At 32.6% G+C, this 25,361-nt stretch overlaps 3 protein-coding genes across 4 annotated transcripts; all 3 read right to left on the minus strand.

Moving 5' to 3' along the window:
• Positions 1 to 1,479: 1,479 nt before the first annotated feature.
• On the minus strand, positions 1,480 to 7,219 carry LOC128164271 (mucin-5AC-like). Its single transcript, XM_052828044.1, has 5 exons — positions 5,941 to 7,219; positions 5,701 to 5,789; positions 4,400 to 4,496; positions 3,842 to 4,009; positions 1,480 to 1,772 (listed from the first exon to the last, which is right to left on the minus strand). The coding sequence occupies exons 1-5, from the start codon at positions 7,160 to 7,162 to the stop codon at positions 1,516 to 1,518; spliced, it is 1,833 nt and encodes a 610-aa protein (XP_052684004.1). The 5' UTR covers positions 7,163 to 7,219; the 3' UTR covers positions 1,480 to 1,515.
• A 7,199-nt stretch (positions 7,220 to 14,418) lies between these two features.
• LOC128164059 (uncharacterized) lies at positions 14,419 to 16,804 on the minus strand. Its single transcript, XM_052827775.1, has 2 exons — positions 16,386 to 16,804; positions 14,419 to 15,510 (listed from the first exon to the last, which is right to left on the minus strand). Exons 1-2 carry the CDS (start codon positions 16,713 to 16,715, stop codon positions 14,743 to 14,745), a joined length of 1,098 nt encoding a protein of 365 aa, XP_052683735.1. The 5' UTR covers positions 16,716 to 16,804; the 3' UTR covers positions 14,419 to 14,742.
• Positions 16,805 to 17,702: 898 nt separating this feature from the next.
• LOC128162838 (insulin-induced gene 2 protein-like) lies at positions 17,703 to 25,335 on the minus strand. 2 transcript variants are annotated; one of them, XM_052826241.1, is made up of 6 exons: positions 25,199 to 25,335; positions 24,590 to 24,785; positions 22,643 to 22,773; positions 22,101 to 22,267; positions 21,591 to 21,690; positions 17,703 to 19,728 (listed from the first exon to the last, which is right to left on the minus strand). In XM_052826241.1, the coding sequence occupies exons 2-6, from the start codon at positions 24,765 to 24,767 to the stop codon at positions 19,684 to 19,686; spliced, it is 621 nt and encodes a 206-aa protein (XP_052682201.1). In that variant the 5' UTR covers positions 24,768 to 24,785; positions 25,199 to 25,335; the 3' UTR covers positions 17,703 to 19,683. The 2 variants fall into 2 exon arrangements, with proteins under 2 accessions (XP_052682201.1, XP_052682202.1); XM_052826242.1 differs by having other exon boundaries at positions 24,590 to 24,782; positions 25,199 to 25,310.
• Between the last annotated feature and the right edge of the window lie 26 nt (positions 25,336 to 25,361).

Below are 25,361 nucleotides of genomic sequence, written 5' to 3' on the forward strand. Positions count from 1 at the left end.
ATGTAAAATTAATGTATTTTAAAATAATAGATTCCCAGTCAAGGACAAAGTTGATTTTATTGATTTTGCTGTACTCTAGCATCGCGCATTACGATAAACCTCTGCTATTAAGACAGTAGTATGTTGAAAGAAAGGTCTGAAAAAGCGAATTGATAGCTGAAAGAAAGGTCGGAAAAGGCAAATCGAAGGCAGAACTTTAATTTCCAATAACTCAGTTTACAGTTGATTGAATGACAGAGGTTAATCTTGTCAACTTTACTCCGGAAGTATATACTTTTGAAACATTAAGGTGGCCGGCTGGTTAACTAATTAGTTATCAAATACCTCTTATTTTTGTAGGGGTCAGTGTTTGCTCTGCTCCTGGCTTGTATTTTTCCCTTCTATTTTTGATTAAGATCACTGTTTATTATAGTTTCATTTCATTATTAACCAAACGTTTCCCAATAGAATTTTGTTTAGATATAATATAGCATTCAGTTAAGAAAAGAATCCAACTAACGTTTGAAATCTGGGTGTATTCTATATTTTTACGTAGACCTCTTCTTCTAAAGGATATCATTACGGTGAAGAACATCGAGTCTTGAAGTTCTTAAGATATCCTTGATCATTCTAGGGACACTTTCATACTTTTTCACAGAAAACTTGTTGCATAAATACATAGTCAATTGCCATGTTTCGTTTTTACTTCACTGACGCCATTTGCATATTTATTTCAGAAATGTAAATTAGAGACAAAAAATCTAAATGAAGTGTGAACAATATCGAAAAGCCACTATTTAAGACGTATGAAGAAACAAAAGTGTTTATCATTATCAACGGGTTTCAAACTAAATATAATATACATTGTATACCCTTAAAACATGTAAAATGCAGTGTTAAGATATATCAAAGTTATTAAACATTGTGTGTTCAGAACACTAATGGTATCAATGATATCACCTGTTTTAACATTTTTTAAACAACAATTGCATTGTTTGTTCAGATAATATGAGACCTATGTATACCAGTCACGTGATACCGTCACAAAATAGTTCCATACTGTCATGAGTTAATTTAACTCGAATTCTAATTAACAAAGATACGTGTACACACTATTCAGTTGTCAATGTTTTATTTCATTGTATTTTACATTATGTGATTTTTTTTAATTTGACGATCCCCTCAATAAAGACAGCGGACCGCCTGATGGTTTCGATTTGCTCTTGTTTAAATAATTTATTTGAAGAGTTGAAAAAAAGAGAGAAAAAAAACCAATTAATCTCGAAGCAAAAAGACAGATAAAAAAAAGTATGATAGAAATTACTTCACTGCATGTAGAGAACAACATTTGATAGTGAAAAATTGTTAAATAGCAATACAAATTATGAACGAGTGAGTGCATGTGAACTAAGAAAAACTAATATGCATAAAAATTAATCATATTTATTGGTGAATTGACAAAACAGAGCAAAAAAAAAAAAAAAAAAAAAACCACGAAAATTCTATCCGTTGTACTAATTTGTAACCAAAATCACTTTATGGTTTTCGTAGCATCATTCGAACTCCTTTGATGGTATTGTAGGATGTACCAGCAAAACCAAACCAGTATATTCCGGTTTTTTCTAGTATATAAGTATCAAAGTACACTCCATTCAGATTGGCCTCTGTGCAGAAAGCGTCCCTTGCGTACCACCAGCCGCCCTGGTGATCGGTTGTACACACCTTCCCATTGTGTCCGTCATTGTCACGATCCAAGGTACTAAATGGGGCGTTGTTAGCGAGACGGAACCTGTCTGTAAGCAATAATTTGGAAAAAAAACTTTAATAGAACCTAATGTTTGCTTTTACAAACCCCCCTCTTGTTTTAAAAAAATCCTTTTAGGAGCACAGTTTATAGAATGCATGCTACTTTATAATTCTATGGTGGCATAGATCTGCCACCACTTGTCAGATAATTATGTTGACTTGTCAGATCTTGATGTCGACTTGTCAGATAATTATGTGGACTTGTCAGTTCTTTAAGTCGACTTGTCACTTATCCACGTGTTTAAAAATTTAACACTACAACCTTTCTACGCCCAATTTGTGCCATCAAGTTGACATAACATTTTCTGACAAGTCGATATAACGATCTGACAAGTCGACATAAGCATCTTTTAAGTCGACATAATTATTTGACAATTCGACATACTTATCTGACAAGTCGACATAATTTTTTGACAATACGACATAACATCTGACAAGTCAACATCATTATCTGACAAGTGAACTAATAATATGAATGATAACTTTCTTTAAACTAGTGGCCATAATATTTTTTCTGTCAGATAATTATGTTAACTTTTCAGATCTTTATGTCGACTTGTCAAATAATTATGTTAACTTGTCAGATTTTTATGTCGACCTGTCAGATATTATGATGCCAAGTAAATGGCAGTTAGTGGCACTAACAAGCTTTAACATCAAAATATTGAGTTTCTAGTCAATATGGTTATTTTCTGACATGTCAACATTAAGTTCTGACAAGTTGACATAAATATCTGACAAGTCGACATAATCATCTGACAAGTCGACATAATTATCTGACAAGTGGTGGCAGATCTATGCCACCATATAATTCTTTTTTGTATTATCGAAAGCACTTAGTGTTCGTTAGGAGGCCATTTGGGTAAACATGAATTTTATTCAAATTACCATTTTATATCCTTTTGAACGTTCAAGTTTTGTTTTATATAAATTTCCTTAACGTAAATGACACTATTCAAAAGTTCCTACGTAATCATTAAGATTTTAAAATAAACTTGATTTCCAGAGGGTTTTATGTTTGTATTTAAACCCTTTTTATAAGCTTTTTGAATTGGGTTTGCAGTAAAAGACAAATTACAATACTCCTAACATATATTCAGTATACATTATTTATTATTTGTTTTAAAAAATGTTTGAAAGAGGCATGGTCATGATGTTACTTAAAATCTACATCTCCCTTTTAACCTTTACAATGCCTCCGTTAAGCATTTGTGATAGTTAAACCAAATTGGAGTGCCAGTCTTCGCGTGATAAGCGAAATACGGGGCTCACAATTCTTTGTTATGTAAGGAAAGACCAGATGATTGAAAATTTAAAAGAAAATTCCAGATTTAGACTTCAAATGAATTTTACAAACGCTACACACTGTTCATTTATGTTCAAAACGGATTAGCAGACAGAAAATCAGCTAGTTAAAGAATTTAAAACATTTTGTACTTGTTTATTGAACTATTGTAAACAAAACCGTGGCACGAACCTTCTTTTCAAAGAATTGTGAGCCCGAGTTCTCGCTTATTACTCTAAATAAAACCAATTAAATTAGGAAAATAGTATTTGAATATAGTATTGATATAATCCGATATTTAGCTCAAAATGTTTACATGTATTCAAGTATTTTTTTTCTTTATTTTCATTCTACCTTTCATTATATTAAATTATACGATTTAAAATTGCAAAAAAAATCATTATCTCAGTATAGTTAAATTGTATATTAAACGCAATAGTCCAATCCATACTTTGCAACAGTTGTTTCCCCTTGCGGAGTCAACCCGAAGGTAAAAAAAAATCCTTCTTTATGCGACCAAATATGTGGGCGTCCCGTGATAAAATCTCTGATTTTTTTTATATCTTCTATATGTGAGTTGCCCCATTGTGGGGCAATCAAAATACACAACGGAAACGGAATCTTATTTCCAAATGACAAAGTTACAAAACATCACTACAAAGGCTACTGTGAGAAACCTTTAGGGTTTCCCCTAAAAGGTGGCAACCAAGGGACATAACTTTTGTAAACTGTGGATCGGTCTACAACAATAAAGATATAAGCAATTCCTACCAGAAATGTTTCCCGATATCATCGAAACGTGTATCATGTATTGAAGCGATTCGTCATCTATTGAGAACGAAAATTCAATATGTCCTTCTTGGCCATCAAACGCCTGTAACTCAATCCTTAAACGAGTGTATCCCAATACACTGGTCAGCTCATGTAAGTTGTCGTTACCTAACAAAGTGATATACATTTTCAAAGAGAACATCAATATAAATTTTGGCTTGCATTAGGATAGCCAGAGATATTCATCATTAAATTACTATAATTTTAGGTTCTTACAGGAACATCTTACACCACCCTATCAATAAAACTCTTATTCCTCTTCAAAGAGGATTTTTGATGGAGAAAAAAAAATTGAAATTCATATTTAAGGACACTTTTTTCATCGTAAAATTATTTTCGTGTAATGATATAGAAGCGAAATGAAACAATCGGATTCTTCATTTTAACAAGACAAATGGTATACGATTTCGTATCATGACTTCAGTATGAATTGAGAGTCTAATGGGCATATCTCGATAGTTTGCACCGATTTTCGCGTAGGAATAAAGTGATACATACCTAACCAAAATTCAGAATCAATGGAACCAAAGCCTGCTTTATAGTCAGCCCAGTTTCGGTAGAATTCAACACTTCCATCAAATCGTTGCTGTATAACCTGCCCAAACGAACACGATGAAATTTGCAAGACAACTTGTATGAAAAATACATTTCTGGAAACCATAGGTTAATTAATAGAAGATTGAAGGGACGTCTATTCCTTAATGTTATAATATTTCTGAGTTGAAAAATATTTAACGAGTCTGAGAATAGTTAGATTACGGATGATGTTGCACAGTCTTTCTTTGTAATACAGGTAATAAAAAAAATAGAGAAATTGTGATTTTATCACTTTCATCGGGTAAAATGCTAAAATAGCGTTTTACGACAGCATCACTTTCTAATATCATAACTCCATTCCCAGAAAAAATGACTATTCATCGAAATCCGAAATGTTATTTTATGTTTCATATGTTATTTCAGTGATCATGGCTCATTCACATTCTAATCTATTTCATTTCCTGCAATGAAACGTCGGAGTTTATGTTTTGATATTGTTAAGAAATATAAATTGACTTTCACATGCGGGTTTGTTTTAAGAATTTTAAGAATAAGTATTTTTTTTATCTTTTTATCTTTTAACTATTATAAAGTAAGAAAAAGTTTTATGTAATTTAACTTAAAGTTTAAGATTTGAATATATGTCTAAATCTTTAAACATACTTCTTTTCCTCAACTAAGTAACATTAGTCTACAGATGGCAACCAATATTCATCACTCTTAAACACAGCATCGACAATAGGGGATTAGTGCAAGTTTAGTCACTAAGATCTTTGAACTTTTACCTTCAAAAGTAATAGAAGCCCCTGTAGGTTCATTTGGTATTGTAATAAAAGGTTTAGAGAAATATTAACCGAGAACAAAAGTAAAAAACACAAAAATACGCAAATTTTATATTCTAAAATCCTTGACCTCAAAATCAAAAGGGGGATTCTATACACCATGAGAAATATATATGATATGAAAGGTCATTGCAAAATGGCAAAGGCTTTATGAGATATTCAATGATATGAGATATCAAAGAGACCAAACCGAGATAGAACAAAAGACGGGTGGAAAGACACACAAACAAACGGACAGTTTGACATTCATTCATACATTATTACTCGCAAAATGTTCCAAAGAGATACGTTAACGTAATCGGACCTATTTATAGGAATGTGAAAAATGTGAGATAAAAATATTTGTGAAATGTGAAAATTCCAAAAAATGAAATAAAAAAAATATGCATTGTCTGATAGCGTTGAATGTAAATAACATACAATCCAAGAATAAGTATCGTTATTGCAAGGTACATCCCGGTTTCCTCCGGAAAATTCGAGGATCATTTTACAAGTCTGGTCTGAGCTCCCTGAAAATGAAACATTAACAGCTAAAATAATGTAATTTCTCGTTAAAACTTACTTTAAACTATGTAGAAAATAATTAGCACATAACTGCATGAAAAACAGGTCTTTCACACATCAAAGAATGTTAGCTAAAAATAAAGTAAGGCAACATACCTGTTGTATGCTCTAGCGTACTAGGGGTAAAATCGTCTATAGAACTGGTAGAGGAAGACATTTCACTTGATGTCTCAATTGTGGTGTGAGCAAGACTTAATGACGTCGGCGTCAGTAGGTCTGTGGTTGTGTTGTCAATGGGATTTGACGTTTCAGTTGTTAACGCGTCTGTGAATGTGCTGTCAGTAGGACCTAATGTTTCAGTTGTCTTAACGGCTGTTGTTGTGCTGTCAGTATAACCCGAAGTTTCAGTTGTCACCATGCCTGTTGTTGTGCTGTCGGTATGGCTTGATGATTCAGTTGTCATTAAGTATGCCGTTGTGGTGTCGGTAGACCTTGTGCTTTCTCTAGGACTTGACGTTTTAGCAGTAATTGCATTTGTAATCGTGCTGCTAGTAGAACCTGCTGTTTCAGTTGCCAGTAAGTCTGTAGTTAAGCTGTCAGTATGACTTGGCGTTTCTGTGGTTGTGCTGCCAGTAAGAATTGACGATTCAGTTGTCATCACATCTTTGCATTTGGTTGTGCTGTCAGTGCGACCTGACATTATAGCCGTCACTACGTCTGTTGTTGAACTGTCATTAGGACTTAAAGTTTCAGTCGTCATAACATCGTTTGTTTTGTTGTCAGTAGGACTTGATGTTTCAGTTGTCATTACGTCTGTGATTGTGCTGTCAGTATGACTTGACGTTTCAGTTGCCATTACTTTTGTGATATTTCTTTCAGTTGTCATTACGTGTGTGGTTGCGATCTCAGTAGGACTTGATGTCGTTATGCCTGTGCTTATAATTTCAGTAATAATTGAAGTCATGATATCTGTTGTTGTACTTTCTTTAGGATATGATGTTGTTGTTATGCCTGTGGTTGTGGTCTGAGTGGGACTAGATGTTGTCATGATTTCTGTGGTTGTGGTTTCAGTTGAAGTTGATATTATCGCTTTGTCTGTTGGGGTAGTTTCAGTAAAAATAGATGTTCCGTCAACAACACTTGTTGTTTCTGTCATCGCTTGGTCTTTGGTTGTTGCGTTAGTAAGGACAGACGTTTGGTCTTGCGGCGTCGAATCATTAATATTTGATGATGAGTGAGGCAAATTTGGGGTTGTTTGGTTGATATGATTAAGTATTCCAGTAGCTTGCGTATTGCTTGATGTTGTGTCAACGATAGTCACTGAAGCAGTTTCATTTGTGCCTGTGTCAGATGACACAGATGATGTTTCAGATGACATACTTTGTGTTGTTTTGTCAGAAACTGAACTTAGATCATGTGTCGGAGAAGTAATTGGTTGGTGGCTACTTGTGTCTGTAAACAACATTTCATTCAAAATCGTACATTTAATATAAAGAAATAATATTAATTCTAGTTATTGAAAAATACAAGTATCTTATGTGTAGCTTTATCCAAGAATTCAATCGGTCAAAATTATTTTGATGCGATTACGCAATGGAGTATTTCCCTTTTATATCTTTGATAAATATTCATTAATTTAAAAAAGAAAATATATACTCACATGCGCCTGTAACATTAGATGAAAACTGTTGAACTTGGCTTAGCATCGATTCCTAAAAAATATTAATTAAATTTTTCCCTAAAAGAAAATTATAAAATACAAATTATTCGATTTGCACTTTGCGGTGTTGTCAACGTTTAGATACATGTAATTATATTCCAAAATTTCTATATTATTTTGAATCGTAACTGGGTCTATTTAAGATTGCTAAGGTCTCTGGATGTTTCTATCTCAAATTTTAAATTATATCACATGACAAACACTAGTCAGTTATTATGTTGTTTGTAAGATATTGAAAAGAAATTATATACAGATATGGTTAAGATGATTTTTAGTGATAATTTCTTCCCCAAACTTTAAATATTTGAATTTTATTTAGATGTAGCTGTGGGAACACGATTAAATAATTCAACACATCTTGAATTCTTCTGTCTATCAAAAAACATTTCAAGAACCAATAAAAGTGTAAAAAACACCAATCTTATATTAGCTATGTTATGACATTTCGAAAGTTATCCTAATGTCATTAAATAACGAGAGCATATAAAACATCATGCTTATCCTTTGGAAAATAATTCAAATAGGATTTCTTAATTAATTAATTAAATAAATGTTAATTATATATTAACTAAAGTGTTATTAAGTGTACTCCTATATCACAATGCATATCAACATATTTAAGGATTTAATAAACATAGATGAGGAATTGAATTATACGTTTCAATTAATGTAGATACATGTAATATGTAAAACTTAAATACCAAAGGTACTGAACATTAAAACAACATATCTGGTGTAAGTAATAAGTTATTATCAATTTACAATATGATATGCAAATGATGCTGTGGTTACATTAATTTTTGTTTATTACCAACTTTGGTAGATTTCGCTGTTGAGATCATGAATGGATTCAATAATGTTCCGTAAACTGCAATTTATATCTAATAACATATTTTATTTATAGAACCATCAGCCAAAAGTTACATATACGTTTAAACTGTCTTTTTACTAGATCAACGAGAAATAATGCTTAACAATATACATGAAAGAACAAGACCAATCTTAGATATAAAAATATGATTACCTTAATATACCGCTTACAGAGTTCGTTTGAATTATTCGCTGAAATGCTTTGGTAGATGGTCGCATTCCATAGACGACAAATCCTTCCATCACAAACATCAATTCCAATGCAGCTTTCATCAATTCCACATTTAGCACCACATGTCAAAATATGGTTCCTTTTGTGATGCACGGAAAATTGATGATAAACATTTTGATCATTGTCCATGGCTATCGTTTTCAAAAAGGTTAACTTATCTTCCTCTATAGCACCGAAAGATTTGTGGAAACAAAGGCATGTCGATATCAGAAAGGTAATGCACGATAGGTTTTGAGTGATAAAAATCATCTTGAAGGAACAGCATCTAGGGAAAAGTGCGGCGGTGGGAATTAAATACTTCAGATCTATACGTTTATTTTAAATAGAAATGGTCTTTAAAAAAAGTATTTGTTTACATCAAACACTTTGACTAAATACCGTACGGTGATCAATAATGTTGCTTTAAAATCAGTTTTCCAGTTTTCCTGACATCCAGCCTCTGTTTTCCAGCAGAGAAAAGAAAAAAAAAGTTACTGTAAGAATTTGCAAACACATTATTTGACATCCTCGCTGCTGGAGGTCTGCTTTCTGTGCATATATAACGACAAATAACCACTAATAACTGCGTAAGTGCAAACTTAAGTCGATTAAAAGGTACCTACATTGGTATATTGTTTTTTAGAAAAAAAAACTTAAAGCAAGTTCAATATAATTATAAATGGAGGCAATATTACATTTTACAAATCTAAGTAAGGCGCTGATCCCAAAACTTGTCCGTGTTTAGATAGAAATCTAGATAACGGCGCTTATCCTTTGGTTTAATTATCAATTTGTTGTTGTTTTTGGTCCAATCTTTATGACCGCATGTCGTTTCTTTATTCCTTTTTGAAAGGAGAGAGATTTTTAAACACGTTTCCATTGTCTTTACTTTAAAACTAGAATACACCTCAATCAACCAATGAGTTATGTGTTAATTATTTCACATCTCAGATTCAGAAACCTATAAGCATAAAATATTTGCTTTTATTTTTAGATCTTGCTCATAACTTCCCTACGTCGGGACCATTCGAAGAATAAATCTAAATAATCCAAAATAATAGGTCAATTCAAATTCTACGACACTTGAAACATTTGAACTTGGTACATACACTCCTGATAGACCATTGTTATGTAAACAAATGAAATACGTGTATCTATACGTTCTATCATTTCGATTATTAGGCTTGCAGATGTTTGGGGTATCAGGTGGATACAAAATCAAACGTCTTTTTGACTTTGAAGAAAGTCGAGCCAAGAACCAAAATTAAAGAAAAACCATGATGAATACACATCTCGAAGACTTGTAGTGGGTATTTAATCGTAGAAAAACGCAAAGTCATAGTGTATATTGCATTTTAACATGACTGATGGTAAAAGCATTGCTTGAAAATAAACATGCTTTTAAAAAAATCAGATACGGTAAGTTAATTATATATCAATGTTGACTAATTTCTGACTAAATTGTGATACTTATATGACTTACCTTTATAAGCTTCCCTTTGCTATTAGATTACCAGAGACCTTAAACCACATTACTTCCTGATGAAAAAAAAGAAAAATAACTCTGCATTCATTTAAAGCAAGCAGATTGACACACTGGATCCAAATGCATGTACATGTACACGTGCATGTAATGTAATTTGAATGGAGGGATTTGACTAAAAAGATCGTATTAGAGTATATTTGAATCACTTTCCTGCTTCACATCCTGTCTTACATACAATTTAAATTAGAAAATGGGAATAAATGTATTTTATTGCTTCTTTCATCATGTAAAAACATATGTCCTGTTATAATTGAAAACAAGAATGTTTATGACAGTATTTTTTTCTATCTGGTATATTAACCCTAAGTGAAACAGCGATATCTAATACAAATCAATTGAAAGGTGTGAGCAAAATAATATAGACACTTTTTCTGTTTCATGTTCAGGTTCATTGTCTTTTTGGTCTCAATATACATAAAACTTATTGGTATTCGGATGATATGTTTCAACATCAATTTCAATTCGTGGTCTAATCTAAAATAAAGTTAATGTAATTAAGTGTCTCCTTTCATTTCCTCCACTTTTGTCATGCGTTCACAACTCACTTTCAAGATTGTCCTTATGAATATTTAAGCCTCAGTTACAATCACAATTCCAAACGCGTGCATTCATCATTTTCGGTTTTATTTTTCAAGTTCAATTTTCAAAAAAAAAAATCAAAGTGTGCGAATGAATGGAAACAATATAATTAATAGGATTTTTCACGAATCTTCTGAATAAGTTCAAGCAGTCATTTGATCATAAAATCTAAGTGAACTTCAGGTTGATCTGCTTCTTAAAGGGGCATGGTCACGATTTTGGTCAAACATTGTTTTTTCGATTTTAATATTTACAGTGCTTCAGTACGGCATTCTTAATAGGTAAATTTTAATGAGTTATAAACGAGATACAGAGCCCACATGTCTTTGCTATGTAAACAAAGCTTTCGCCTACATTTTGAATGTTGAAATGAAAATTCCAATTTAAGACCTAAAATGGATTGTATTAAACGTTAAGAACTGTTTATTAATGCTTAAATGGAATAAGAAGATAGACAAACTAGCTTAAAAAGGATTTGTACTGGTATATTAAACCTATGTAAACAAAAAAACAGGGCACGAACCTTGTTTACATGACAAAGAGTTGTGGGCTCTGTATCTTGCTTGTATCGGCACGCCTGACTCGAACATTTAATTTGATCATTAGAAAAGCGTTCCTAAAGCATTCATTTGTAAATAATAAAATCAGAAAAGTGGAATTTGACCAAAATCGTGAAAATGCCCCTTTAAAGGTGTTCGATATACATGTATTAACCGTTCACAAATGCTTTCATAATATACATGTACAGTCATTCAATGCATGTCTTTTACAATTATATGCTATATTATGGTATGGGATTTTAATGATATGATGTGAGATGTTAATGCTATGCGATTTGTACATGTATGCTATGATAAATTGAATGAAATGAAAGGCTTAATGATATGGTAACCTATAATTGTATGTTATGAGATTTGATTTTTACCCCGTCTACATTAGAGTGAAATGAGATGAAATTAATAAAAACTGAGTAACAATCATGTTGTATACTATAAAATTGTAGTCAAATTCCCATATAAGACGATTTGACTATTTCTTTAATCTAACTAGATGATATCTCGCGCAAGCGTGGTAATTAACACTTAACACATTTAATGATACAATGCCTAATTTGGAGGGTCTGTTCCCGTTTTGCACACATTTGAAAAAAAGATATCGAAAAAACGTGTGCGAAACGGAAATTTGACCAGGTGAGATAGTTGCTTTATTGCTATAGTCTGTATCACAGTTCCTCATAGGAAAATTGATCAAAATATATTTAAAAAAAACCATATCTTCTCGCAATTGATGTTTACATTTATTTTGTGTTACAATATTAGTTGCATAAAAGCCAATTTACTTAATAATTGACATCTATATTTTTGAATTTTATTTAAAACATTAAATTGGTCTCAAAAATGTTCCTTATTTCTTTAAACAATGGAGATTATTGCAAATCAGTACATGGAGTGCATTTATACTACAAAATATAGTCACATTAATACTTGCTGCAAAAAATTAAATAATAATGATAATTTAAGTTTGGATGTACATTCTATACAAGATAATATGTCAAGCTTCAATGAGATATACAATCATTTGGTGGTATTTTGAATCGCATCGCGTTTCCTGTTTTCGGACGTTTGAAGTGTCACTATGCAATGTACAAAAGAGTAACACTTGAAACTACCCTAAAATCATAAGATATCTGTTACAAGTTAGAAGAGAATATCATACGTTAATATTTAATGTTTTGCAGACATTAATGGAGGACATCTGTCGATTGAAACCGCTGTTGAACATATTTCATTTATGCTGTGTCTTGAATAATCCACAAAAAGTTGACAAACTGTAATGATGATAAATCGGCAATTTTATATGCTTCAAGAACTCTAACGATTTTTTTCACAAAACCTAAATTAATGCATTTTCGACACTCTTTAGTTTATGGTATATGGAATCAATATATAAAACAAACATTACTTTTGACAGACTGTGTTGTGCCAGTTCAGCTATCAATTTAAAATACTAGTACCAGAAAGTGACCTGCAATATACTGAAGCGGTGATGTCATAAGAACTGCTGTCAAAGACTCTACTTCAAAGGTTGAAATATTTTGTGACAAAGATCTCTTTTCTTACATAATCTCCTTTCTGATGATATAAACCAAACAATTATTAACATGCGTTTTATATATTTTGCAACTACAGTAAGTTTTAAAAAGAGAATCGGATTACCCGAAATGACTGTTGTTTCCCCTTTCATTATATAATTTTTCATTGAATCAGCTTTCAATTGGGTTGTGACCAACAATTTTTTCTCAGTTTTTTCGGTATTTTTTTTAACGTAAATGAACAAAAGTGTAAACGTTAAATCAAAAGTTGAATCAATTATCATTATTAATTTTTTGACGAAAAAAAAATTAATCAAAAGTTTACTAAATAAAAGCCCTAATGTCGACTAACCCCTACTATGTTGTAAAGCTACGTGCTTTTTATATACGCTAAATTCAGCGCTAAAACTTATTGATTGTTATTGTTTAAAAACCAAAAGATCACGTGAGATAAAAAAAAATATGCTAAATTTGAGTCTTCATTTTTTCCCCACTAAAAATGTTCAGCTTCAAATTCAAATTTAATCCCCCCATCCAATTCAGCTTCCCCGTTTTATCCATACAATTCATTTATTAATATGGATGTAGAACACAATCCATTGTTTACAAATTAATATATAAGAATTACAACTAATATGTCGTGGTAAAAAAATAAGCATTGAATCATTATTTCTTGAAAGATGTGGTCTCATAACTGCAACGGTGTGTGCTTACGTTGATGTCAATGGTTAGAGACATTACAAGTCTAAGACTAGAACCTTATATTAGTGTAAGTATAAACTGTAGTACCGCTATCATCTTGCTAAGGGGTTTTATTCTTTCAAGATGATTTATCATGATGTCAGAAAACTGAAAAACTATCTGCACCATTCTTTAATCTTCAAAAATCAATATTGGCAATTTCTCTGTTACATAAATACGTAACCGATTTACAAAGCTCGTATCTTAAATCTATTAAAAAAATTGTGCATGTTGGAAGAATTTTTAGTTCAGTGACAGAAATGAATTTATTTTTCCACCTGTAGTTATTTTTTTAGAGAAAATAATCTTCAAGAAAGCTTATTGTTTATTTATTTTTCGTTGAAATAAATTAATTCATTAATTTTTAACAATCTATTTATTATTTAAGCAAGCTTTTATAAAAACATACATATATATTCATAATAAAAAAAGGGCTTTCATCTTGATTCTTTTTTTTAAATCACAAATGTGTCCCAATGTCTATTTCTACGACTGTAATCGGGCATCATCTTTTTTAACGGTACACATATTTTCATACACATTCCTATATATATATATATATATATATATATATATATATATATATATATATATATATATATATATATATATATATATATATATATATATATATATATATATATATACACGTTTATATACTGAGTATATGACTTTCATTTTTTCTCTGAAAATTGGAGACCAATTACAATCGATTATTGCATGCGCATCAATCGGAGTTCCAATTTTGGCTAGAATACTTTCAATTTTAAAAAAAAGTTCTGCTTCTAGAGGAATGCAATTGTAATAATAATTGATTAGTAATAGATATTAATTAACGAACTACCAAGTCGTCCATTAAAGATACCATTTAATTTTTAATTCCTTAACAAAAATAAAATACTTAATGTTAATGAAACATGTGTAAGGATTTTATTTTTTTTAATTGAAATGTCAGCAAACAATAAAGATAGTTAAATCCTTTGTTTTAGATTTTGGTCTGCTTTTTTCAGAAAAGGATTCGCTATATTGTTTATTTACGGCAGTGTAATAATGATGAAAAGCCTATAAACTTTCGTTGAAAAGGACGCAAAGTTCCATATTAATAAGTCAACACAATATAAAATCCGTGTGTTTCTGGGGGTTTTTTTTGCTGGTCTAATCGGTTATTTAAAGAAACATAGAAGACAAGATGTCTAAAGTTAAGATGTTGTTGGAAGAGCAACAGTCGTCGCATCGGAAGATCCCGCAAGAGCAGGAGTGGTTGGGTCATCTGTTGTTTGAACAATATCAGTGGTGAGTTCGGTTGTTCCACCATTAGCCACAGTTGTTGGATCATGTGTCTGTACACTATTTGTCGTTAGAACAGCAGGAGTTGTTTGGTCGGTAGTTCCTCTATTAGCCACAGTAGTTAGACCATGTGTCTGTACACTATTTGTCGTTGGAACAGCTACAGTTGTTTGGTCGGTAGTTCCTCTATTAGCCACAGTAGTTGGACCATGTGTCTGTACACTATTTGTCTTTGGAACAGCTACAGTTGTTTGGTCGGTAGTTCCTCCATTAGCTACAGTAGTTGGACCATGTGTCTGTTCACTATTTGTCGTTGGAACAGCTACAGTTGTTTGGTCCGTTGTTCCTCCATTAGCTACAGTAGTTGGACCATGTGTCTGTTCACTATTTGTCGTTGGAGCAGCTAGTGTTGTTTGGTCGGTTGTTCCTCCATTAGCTACAGTAGTTGGACCATGTGTCTGTTCACTATTTGTCGTTGGAACAGCTAGAGTTGTTTGGTCAGTAGTTCCTCCATTAGCTGTAATGGTTAAAGCAGTTGTCCCAAGGTTAATTTTTGTTGGAACAGCAGCAGTTGTAGGGCTGTAAGTTCCTCCAACAGCTATAGTAGATAAGTCAGTTGTCTGAAGGTTACTTGCTACAGCAGCAGTGGTAATGTCTATATTTGGACCTGATTGTGAATTCTGTATAAAAACATTATATAAATAGTGCCTGTTTGGGAGGGTAACAGTTGAAATTGACACCCCGAGAAAACCATTGTCAACCGACGCGAAGCGGAGGTTGACAATGGTTTTCGAGGGGTGTCAATTTCAACTGTTATCCTCCCAAACAGGCACTATTTATTTTGTTATACTGAATGTCTTTTTTAAAATTTTTATGAAAATTTTACTGCTTTTATATAGGAATAACGTGAATTCTACAGCGAACCGTTCGCGCATAATTTTCGCGCATGTAACATTTTTTAATGTTACCCGTTGCCAAGTGCGTTGCTAACGCTGAGGGTAATAGTAAATATTATTAACTGCGTCTTAACCAATCAGATTTCAGTATTTAACATGAAAGTATAACAAAATTAGATAACGTAAATTTTAGCTACGATGTAATTTCTGTGACAATAATAATACACACATATATTAATATCAAACAACAGTTAACTGAAGCTTTCTTTTAAATGTATGTGTTATAATTTGGCAAAACTTTTGAAATTATAATGATTATTGTTTTAAAAATTACAATATGCGTACAAATATCAATTCATGGACACTTTATGATTACAAAAAGCACCTCTAAACAGCATTATATGTAGCCATTAAATCTGCAAATTACAGATAATCATGAAATGAATCGTGAATTTGATCGTCGCCAGAAAAAAAATTAGCGTCTTGAATATTTTCACAAACCTTAAATTGCGAAAATTTTCTGACGCAAACAAAATTTGGTTTACAGTTGCAGGTTTATGTATGCTAGCTGAATTTATGAGGTACATCTTCTCAAATGTTAATCATTATCAAAGTAAACAATAATAGTTTCAATCGCATTGTGATTTTACATGACGTACCTTCGAATAGCGATGACAGTCGATCGCTGATGTCGAACTAAAAGTAACGTTAGTTTGAAAGCTTCCATTCCACAGACGACAAAGCTCTCCCCCACACACCTCTATCCCAACACACTGGCCTGCTGATACACAGTGTGCCCCACAAGAGATCCTGGGACTACCAGCTCGTGCCATCAGGGGGACCTCCATGGAGACGTTTGGTTCCGTTGTTCTTGGTGCCGATTCCATATAGGTAAAGCTATTTACGTCAATGGTTAAAGACTTTACCAAACCGGAACCCAAGTTTAATGTCGTAAGTACTAACGCTATCATGTTGGAATTTGTTGTCATTGAATCGCAATGTAAAAACCACGAATCAGTGAGAAAAAAAGTTTCTGTGTATTTGTAACTCGTCCTTTACATCAGACGTAAACTTATCATGTGTAATTATACAGACAAAATGGACACGATCATCAAAATGCCTTTAACGCATTTTGGTTTTGTCTCCGTTTGAAAGAATTTTATTGACCATTTGCTTTTGGGGGGTTTCCGATGTTGTTTATTATGATATTGCAAACTATTGTAAAATATATTTCCCGTTTCCAAACCTTTGTAAAACATGCTTTGTCCCGTTCTTTAGATCAATAACAATATTGCCTAACTCCTTGTCACAAATACACGTACTCGACTTGCAATATGAAAATATTTATGGTGACCTTTAATAACTGCACAAGTTTAATTTTTTTTGCTTCCGCCAAGTTATTGTTCGTCTAAATAAATAAATATTGTGTTGGCCATGGAAGAATATTCATGCAGTCCAGTGACAGAATTGATTTTATACATCTAACTGAACTCTTTTGAGGACAAAACTCCACAAGTCAGTACAAAAAAAGCTTTTTTTCTTTCATTGCAAATAAATCTATTTAATAATAATAGTTATTACAACATACCTCTACATGCACAGACTTTTAAAAGCCATCCCCTTTTTAGTTGTTTTTCCTTAAAACCCCTACCTATAAAACTACTTGAGTGTATCAGAAGCCAATCTCTTTATAATTACATGTACGTGGACAATCAAATGTATAAAATATACATGTACATGCATTTCAGGGCAGACTATCTTCACAAGCATGGTTCTTTGCAAATGAAAAAAAAAATGTCTGATGCTAACCAGGCAAGGTTGTTAGAGCAGGTCTAAATGATTATTTAGTTTTCCAACTGAAGATGCATTGTACCTAGTGTAACATTACTTTTACCAAAACTTTGTTAAAACATTTCAATGCTTCAATCATGCTTCGGTAAAACATTTGAATATCTAAAGAACCAACAAAAATAAAATTTTCATAATTTTAGTAATTTTATTGCCATTTTTTGTTTTCTACACAGTATGATAAAACAAACAAACAATCAATATTCTTCAACTCAATTATTGCTTTTTAACAGCAAGATTACAAAACCCGTATATACAATTAAAAACATATTGTACTTTTGTGTACAAACAAAGAGACAAAAAATAAAGTAACCCCACTTTGATTCTCTTAATTCTTTTTTGTCCCAAGAGAAAAGAGACAACAAACTTGTTTTGTGGCATACTTGTTATGTACACGTGTACACACAAAACCCTTCCTTACACACCCTCTCTATTTCTGGGCTCATTACATGTTTCTTAAAGCAATAATTTACACGTATTATAAGAGCTTTTCAGTTGTGTTGTTGATGCAACAACTATGTAATGAAATCACCCTAAAAAATATTGATCATTACGAAAAAGTCACAGGAAGTATTTCTCAGATCATATCATACAGTATAACATCTCTCTCTCTCTCTCTCTCTCTCTCTGATATATACACACACACGCAGGTTTTTTGTCATCAAAAAAATAAAATAATCCCTTTTGAAAAATAATACCAACAATCAACACAACAATAAATCACATTACTTCATGAGACATGAGCACCTGAAAATGACATGATGAAAAACAGGTAATTAACTCTTAACGTTCATTCATTAAATCCTTAGATTCTCACATGTTTTTCCTGAAATTCAGATTCTTTAAACATTAATGCTTTCCCTATTGAACATTTAGATTCTCAATACTCTCATCCTGCATGTACACTATATATTGTTAACATTCAGATTCTCAAAACAAACATTATTCTCCATTCTCACAGTTGATGTACACATGAATCAATTCCATTCACATGTCAACATGGTCAATGTTTTTTTTTTTTTTCATTTATCTTCAAAGAAAATTCCAAAACGAACTGCCAATCAACCAACCCACTGACTTAAACATAAAAAATGCTTATATTTTTACTTCAAAATTACAATCATGACAATAAACATAAAACTTTTTCTTCATTATCTTTTCTTGAGATGCTATGATGAGATGTTGCATTGCTGAAAGAATGAGGACCCAAATTCATTAACTTAGTGGTAACCCCAACCCATCATGTCATCAAACCTATCTCCATATGGCTCAATTTTTGCGCATGCAAGGAAGCAAAATCGTCTGCCCCTGGCAAATTTTACTGTACTGATAATAATGAAAACAGTATGTCCACAAAATTACTTCTATTGAAGATTTGCTTAGAGGTAGGAGAACAATCTTGTAGACCCCTCTTCCCCACCCCATCTTTGTTTTTGAATACTCAACAGTTTTCAATTTAAAAAAAAAATTAAAACATTCAATTTTATCACTCCTCACTAACATTTTAATCACACAAACTTTGTTTTAAAATAATGAACACATCCCATATTATGTATTTCTTTAGCTATCTTTGCTCAAAATACATAGTTTAAAAAAAATGATACTCTTGCATATGCCTGTTGTGGTCAAAAACAGCTATGTTGTAAAATCACCTTAGCTATGTTATCACTTCAAGTTCAAGTCATCACTAAGTGCTATATGTATGTGCGAAATTACTGGACTTGAGTCAACATCTTTGATTATGGAGGTAAACCTGCAAGTTTACTCTTGGTCTTCGACTGCTGACTAATTTTAGCTCCGAGCACCACACCACAAACGACCTTCATACCGACGTATTTACAACAGTGACACGGCTGACACAGAAAGAACAATAACTCTTCCATCACTTCATAACCTGGATCACAGGAGTTACTGCTCTTGGCAGACCAAACCGGTGCAAGGTTTTGTGCCATCTGGATTCAATACTCTATGATTCAATACTCTGTTTGACAAATATCACAGTCTTTGCTATAAACTAATCCATGATGATTTTCTTTGTTCACTGAGGTATCAAGTCAATCTTTTTTTTTTGGAGTAAAAACCATAAGTTAACTGCACATCACAGACTCTTCAATCAGTCTTTGGCTTGGTAGGAGATGCTGGACTTTCATCATACTGTCAAAATAAAAAATGACTTCAAACATTTTGTCAAATTTAAACTGATACCGTAATCCGGTGAATATAATACGCACTTTTTTCCCAGCATTTTTTACCTTCAGAAAGGGGTGCGTATTATACATCCCTATAGGATTTGGGCATATTTTTTCCTAGCAGAAGCACAGGGTATCATACTGCCGTATTACCTATGCTGTTCACAGACAGAATCGATACCCCGCTATACATCGTAATATTCCTTCATTATCACATATATATTACTATGTAACCCCATTAGGAAATCATTGTTAAAGCATGTAATTAAAGAAAATGTACACTTTAAGTCTGTTAATAAATAAACTGTTTCAAAATGGCCTTTAAAAATTAATTTGAACTGCCTATTCTTTATCTCCGTGTACGCCACCATTACAGCTGTTATTAATAGAATGCGGACTTGGATGGCCACGTGCTATTTGACGCCGATCTTTGAAAACAGCTTACACATCATTTGGCTCATTTTTAACCATTTTCATTTAATGCTAATTAATTAATTGCAAATAATTATGAATATAAATGATTCTATAACCTATTCCGTTAATTGAAGCCATTGAAACGGTTGTGGTTCCCCACCGCTAACGCTTGACACCTTGGGTATCTCAGACACCCCCTTAGGCTATGTGTGCTATACACAACACAACTATTTGTGCATATATTTTATTATGTTCCAGACCTCTAATTGATCACTTTGATCGGAGTCATTTAAGAATTTAATTACATGTATGTCCGTTATCTCCATACCTGTACATAGTCCGTTTTTCACTTTACAGGGATTGTAATGACTAAACAATTCTATCACGCTTGTTAAAAGTAGTTGATTTTATTTACGGTAGAATATTTAATACTAGGTCTATTAAAAACATTGATTATGAAATAAAGATATTACCGCGATGTATTAGTTACAATAAATCCGTATCTAAGAAAATATTGTGTTTTTCTTATTTCCGGTAGCGTATTCCCGCGATGAAGTTGAGCGTGCATACAAAGTATAACTGCTTTGTTGATACTCAGGATTACCGTTTGGTCAATTTTTTTGATGCGTATTATACATCCCAACAAGCTTTTTTTCACCATTTTCAGGCCCAAAGTGGGGGGTGCGTATTGTACACTACTGCGTATTATATTCACCGGATTACGGTAAATGTTAATTTAGGCATTCACTGATAAAATTTTCTAGAGATTCTAAAAGTGTTTAATGTGCTTTACTCAAGACAAGTTAGCCCCCCCCCCCCAAATCCTTAGATAAAAAAATAAAATAAAGATAGTAGTTTCTTAGGCACAGTTTGAAATATTTCATTTACTGCCATTTAAAAAGGGAAATAACTCAATTTTTCAACTTTTAGTAAAAAGAATAAATATTTTTGTTTGCCTTGACAAATGCAAACAATGTGTATTTGTTATAGTGCAAAATTTAAATTTGCAAATCCAATCAAAATTGCTCACTTCCAAACCCGGAACATTTGTAGCTACACATATAAATCTGCCAAAGTTTTGTAAACTTACACATGACTTCAATCACTTGGGGAGGATGATTCATTATTTGCTGGTGAAGTTTTAACTATGGCTAAAATTTTCAGAATATAATGTTGCAGGCAAGTTTCATATTTTTATTGCAAGATGCACAAAGGGAAATATTCAATTAGTCAATTTCATCGTTACAATTGAGTTATAATAATTCCTCTTTTAAAAATAGGACAAAAATTAATCACAAGGGCAGCATTTGACATAAGGTAGTGGCAGTCATGAGTGCCTATGAATGATACATTTTTGTTGTTGGCCTTAACAATGTGTTGACCTAGTTGTTATGTAAAATAAAGATCAAGTACCAATGCGAGCTGTCGGCCGATGTTTCCCATTGTCACACCCCCTGAGAAGAATATGCATGGCAACCATGACCTCACGAACAGGAACTCTGCTTTGGAATAGCTGAAACAAAATACAAGTTTAATCATTACTCCCAGGTGCCTCAAATATAATTCATACAAAGACATTCAAATGTAAAATCTGAAAAAGCATTGTTAGCGTTGTGAGGAATTTAACAGTACATTGTGAAGAATGAAACTTTTAAAACTTTCAACATGATTTAATCTTGAGGAATTCTACCTAAATTAAGTGAGACCAATGTATACATGGTTTTTTTTTTTTATGATCAGACTTTGTTTTTTATTTATATTTATATATTTTCTTGAACGTTGTTTCACTTGAGTTTTCATAATAAAGATCAAACTAAAATGTTTACAATTTACAATGTACATAATTTACAGCAAGGGCAACCTTTTTTCTATTTTTTTTTCTGGGAGGGGTTGTAACATAAATTTTATTCAGGCAGTACTTACTTGTATACACCATTATAGACTAGAAGCTGTGTGACTAGAGTGGCCAGGACTGCAATCCCCACCCCCAGGCCGAATCCACAGGGGGAGCGGTCAAACAGCCACCACAGTCCTATAGACATGGCTGCCAGGGTCATCGAGAGCTGCATGTTGTTCACAAAGTCCAGTTTCTATAGTATGTGGTTAAGGATAATTCCTGTACAGATTTTTAAACTCAAGCATTGACTAAGGTTTCTGATCAACTACTCCCCTCACACACCCTTGATTTAGTTTCATTCACAATTAAATCAGATAAAATAGAACAAAAAAATTTTGTAAAAAAAATTACCAACCTCGCAAAAAACCCAGTTTTATCATATGCATACAGTCATTAAAGCAAAAAATGAAGTAAGAGAGTGACTGATGAAAAATAACCTTATTTTACATGTAATTAGTACATCACTGTCAGGTTCCACAAAAATGAAAATAATGGTACTAATTCACAAACGAAATGATCATTTACGATTTTTGACATATGATTGACATCATGAATGGCAAAAGGATACAGCACTGGCGTGATTGATTCCGACGAATACGGCGATACATCTCATGACCTTAGACCACTCCCCTTTGTGGGAGTCGGGGTTGCTGATTGACAGGTGACGATCTAGGCATGGATACAGAAGTCCGATCAACACTAGAAAAAAAGAATAAATGCAGATAAGAACAATTCTAGCAATTAAGGATATGGACTTTGTTTTCAAGTACTTGCAGAAGTATGATTACATGTATGGTAAACAGACAGTTTCCGAATGGAGATAAAAGTGTGTTTTTTTTTTAGGTAGCTGTTCAAATTCAACCGAAATCCATTGTACAATGTTGCACAAAAATAAGGTATTGAATTACACAATTCCTTGTAACATGTGCATTACAAGTAATTCAAATACAGTATTAAAGGGAGATTTAAGTTACTAGCTGTCACAAATCAGCTTTTTCCTTGTCTTCTCCATCCCCTCCCCTAATTTTTTTTTATCATCCTTAATACACAATTATAATGTTCATTGTTGAAGACTTAAATTATTATTAAAAAAGTTAACAAAATAGCGAATCATTCTGATAAGATATATAAATTAGAGTTGTGCCAAAACATTTATCTCAAATGATGCTACATGTAATTCACCTGGGTTTTTTTTTTATACAAGTCATGCACAATTATCTCTTCCCACACTAAACAGATTTTTTGTCCGTTTACTGTATAATTGGTCACATGAACAACTCTATATTTCTAGGGTCAATAAACATGATTCAGCCGTATGAATTGTGTCCTCATTGAAATCATAACAAATATCAGGTCATAGCTTATCAAACAAATATCAGACGACATTTGCGAGTCGTGGCGAATACCATGGTGAACATTGCAACCAACTGTACATCCTTTTTTTATCTTACAAAACTGGACCTTATTTTTAAACCTGCGCTGTGGGACGTCCCACGCAATTGTTTCTATGGCCTTTTCTTAAAGGCCTACATTGATAAACCCTAGAATAGATAATGATATGAAGTTTCTGGGTCAGACACACTGGGAAGTATTGGTGTGCTTGAGATATTTTGACGAACGTTTGCATCCCTTGGACAGTTATATTTAAAATGTACTCAAACTGAGTACATTGGTATCTCCTGATTAACTAGTATCTACGTACTGTATAGACGTACTATCTATCCAGGTTGTTTATTTTCTTGCAGTGACACAGACAAAACAAACTAGCTGTTGCAAATAATTCTTGGCAAGTTGACAAACTATGTCTGAAGCTCATTGTCTCAGCCTTACATGTATGCATGGGCAGCATCAAAGATTATCTTGAATTCTATTGCTGGAATTCACTCATAAATTAAAGCTCAATTTTGTGTGAAAATAGCAATTATAGCATAATCTAAGTACTTAAACATGCAAGTAATTATTAGGCCAAAATTCTGATGTATGTTTCCTTTCATTTAAATTGCAAACTCTGCCTCTGCTTTTTATCATAATTTGTTAACAAATTGAAATGGGAACAATTTTTCCTTTTTTTTTTCTTTTTTTTTTTGAAAATTTTAAATGCCAAGGAAGAAAATTTTGAAGCATGAGAAGTCAATGTTAAGAAAAGACTGTTGCCTTTAACATTGCTCTGCTTAAAAATGGATCATCAAATATTTGTTTCCCTGAATTTTAGGGATAGTTTAGATACATGGCAATTAAAGCTTACGCTACAAAGCCTTTACTTTCTTGACCAGCTAGATTAGGTCAAATTTGAATTAAATTGAACTCCCATCATATTAAATATCTCTTAGAGGATAGGTGCTGCGATACAATTTAAGGTATTTCCAGGATTATGAACAAAATGACGAATAGATTAAATCTTCAATAAACAGCGTAAATGATATCTGACTGCAGCTAACAAGACATTATCATGGAATCAAGGGATTTATAAAGAATAAGAAGATGATGATGAAGAAGATTTTGATTTTGTTTTTACCTGCAGCTGCTCCACACATGGGTGGAACCCACCATTCCTTTAGGAAGAGGTTCTCTAGAAGCTCTGGTGGCATCTTCAGCGACACGTTGCCTTGACGATTTATCTGCAGCAGGTTCATGAACACGGCAAAGAAGTTGCCGATCATGAAGAGCACCGTCCCTCTCAAGAGTAGACCCATATTTTACAAGAATTTCTGCTGAAAAAAATAAACAAAGGAAAGTTGTTACATTATAAGTCTTGGAGATCCATCATTTACAATGATTTCTGCTGTGAAAATGAACAAAGAAAATAGAAAATGCCTTTGACTGTGTCTTGGAACTGACTTGTTTGTCGACAGCTGTTTAGAATTAAAATTACGCAGTCAGACTGCAAATACACAATATCTGGCTCTGATAACAAATGCACAGCCCGCACGTGAATTGAACACACGTTCTATTTTCAAACAGGTGATATATTTTACACAAAAACGAATGATTGTGATCTTATTTTCTATCCACCTGTGCAATTCCAAAATGTAAACAAATATGTCAACAACATATCTCAGCCGACATTTACAAAAATATTTTAGACTTGAAGCTCACCAACAGATTTTCATAGTAAATTCCTTACCTTAGCTGTTGTTTACAATCGCTCTGTCTGTTTATAAGTTTATCGCTCTTGATAATTTATACATCAAATATCTGGTGACCGGTATGCTGTGTGTATCAGCTCATTGACCCCATGGTCTCACCATGAACAAAATCTCGGATGTTTCAGGTCAGCCAATAAGATT

The sequence above is a fragment of the Crassostrea angulata genome, chromosome 9 (genome assembly GCF_025612915.1).
Source record: "Crassostrea angulata isolate pt1a10 chromosome 9, ASM2561291v2, whole genome shotgun sequence".
Taxonomy (NCBI): Eukaryota; Metazoa; Mollusca; class Bivalvia; order Ostreida; family Ostreidae; genus Magallana; species Magallana angulata.

What these genes read in the sequence shown, in the direction of transcription:
- LOC128164271 (XM_052828044.1), bottom strand. Translation starts at nt 7,162, where the DNA reads ATGTCATCTGAAACATCATCTGTGTCATCTGACACAGGCACAAATGAA. An exon ending in TACGCTAGAGCATACAACAG is followed by an intron (nt 5,790 to 5,940) that starts GTATGTTGCCTT and finishes TTTCATTTTCAG; the next exon opens with GGAGCTCAGACCAGACTTGT. An exon ending in ACGATACTTATTCTTGGATT is followed by an intron (nt 4,497 to 5,700) that starts GTATGTTATTTA and finishes TCGTTTGGGCAG; the next exon opens with GTTATACAGCAACGATTTGA.
- LOC128164059 (XM_052827775.1), bottom strand. Translation starts at nt 16,715, where the DNA reads ATGACAACAAATTCCAACATGATAGCGTTAGTACTTACGACATTAAAC. An exon ending in ACTGTCATCGCTATTCGAAG is followed by an intron (nt 15,511 to 16,385) that starts GTACGTCATGTA and finishes GTTTTTATACAG; the next exon opens with AATTCACAATCAGGTCCAAA.
- LOC128162838 (XM_052826241.1), bottom strand. Translation starts at nt 24,767, where the DNA reads ATGGGTCTACTCTTGAGAGGGACGGTGCTCTTCATGATCGGCAACTTC. An exon ending in GAATCAATCACGCCAGTGCT is followed by an intron (nt 22,268 to 22,642) that starts GTATCCTTTTGC and finishes CACATACTATAG; the next exon opens with AAACTGGACTTTGTGAACAA. An exon ending in TCGGCCGACAGCTCGCATTG is followed by an intron (nt 19,729 to 21,590) that starts GTACTTGATCTT and finishes TTATTTTGACAG; the next exon opens with TATGATGAAAGTCCAGCATC.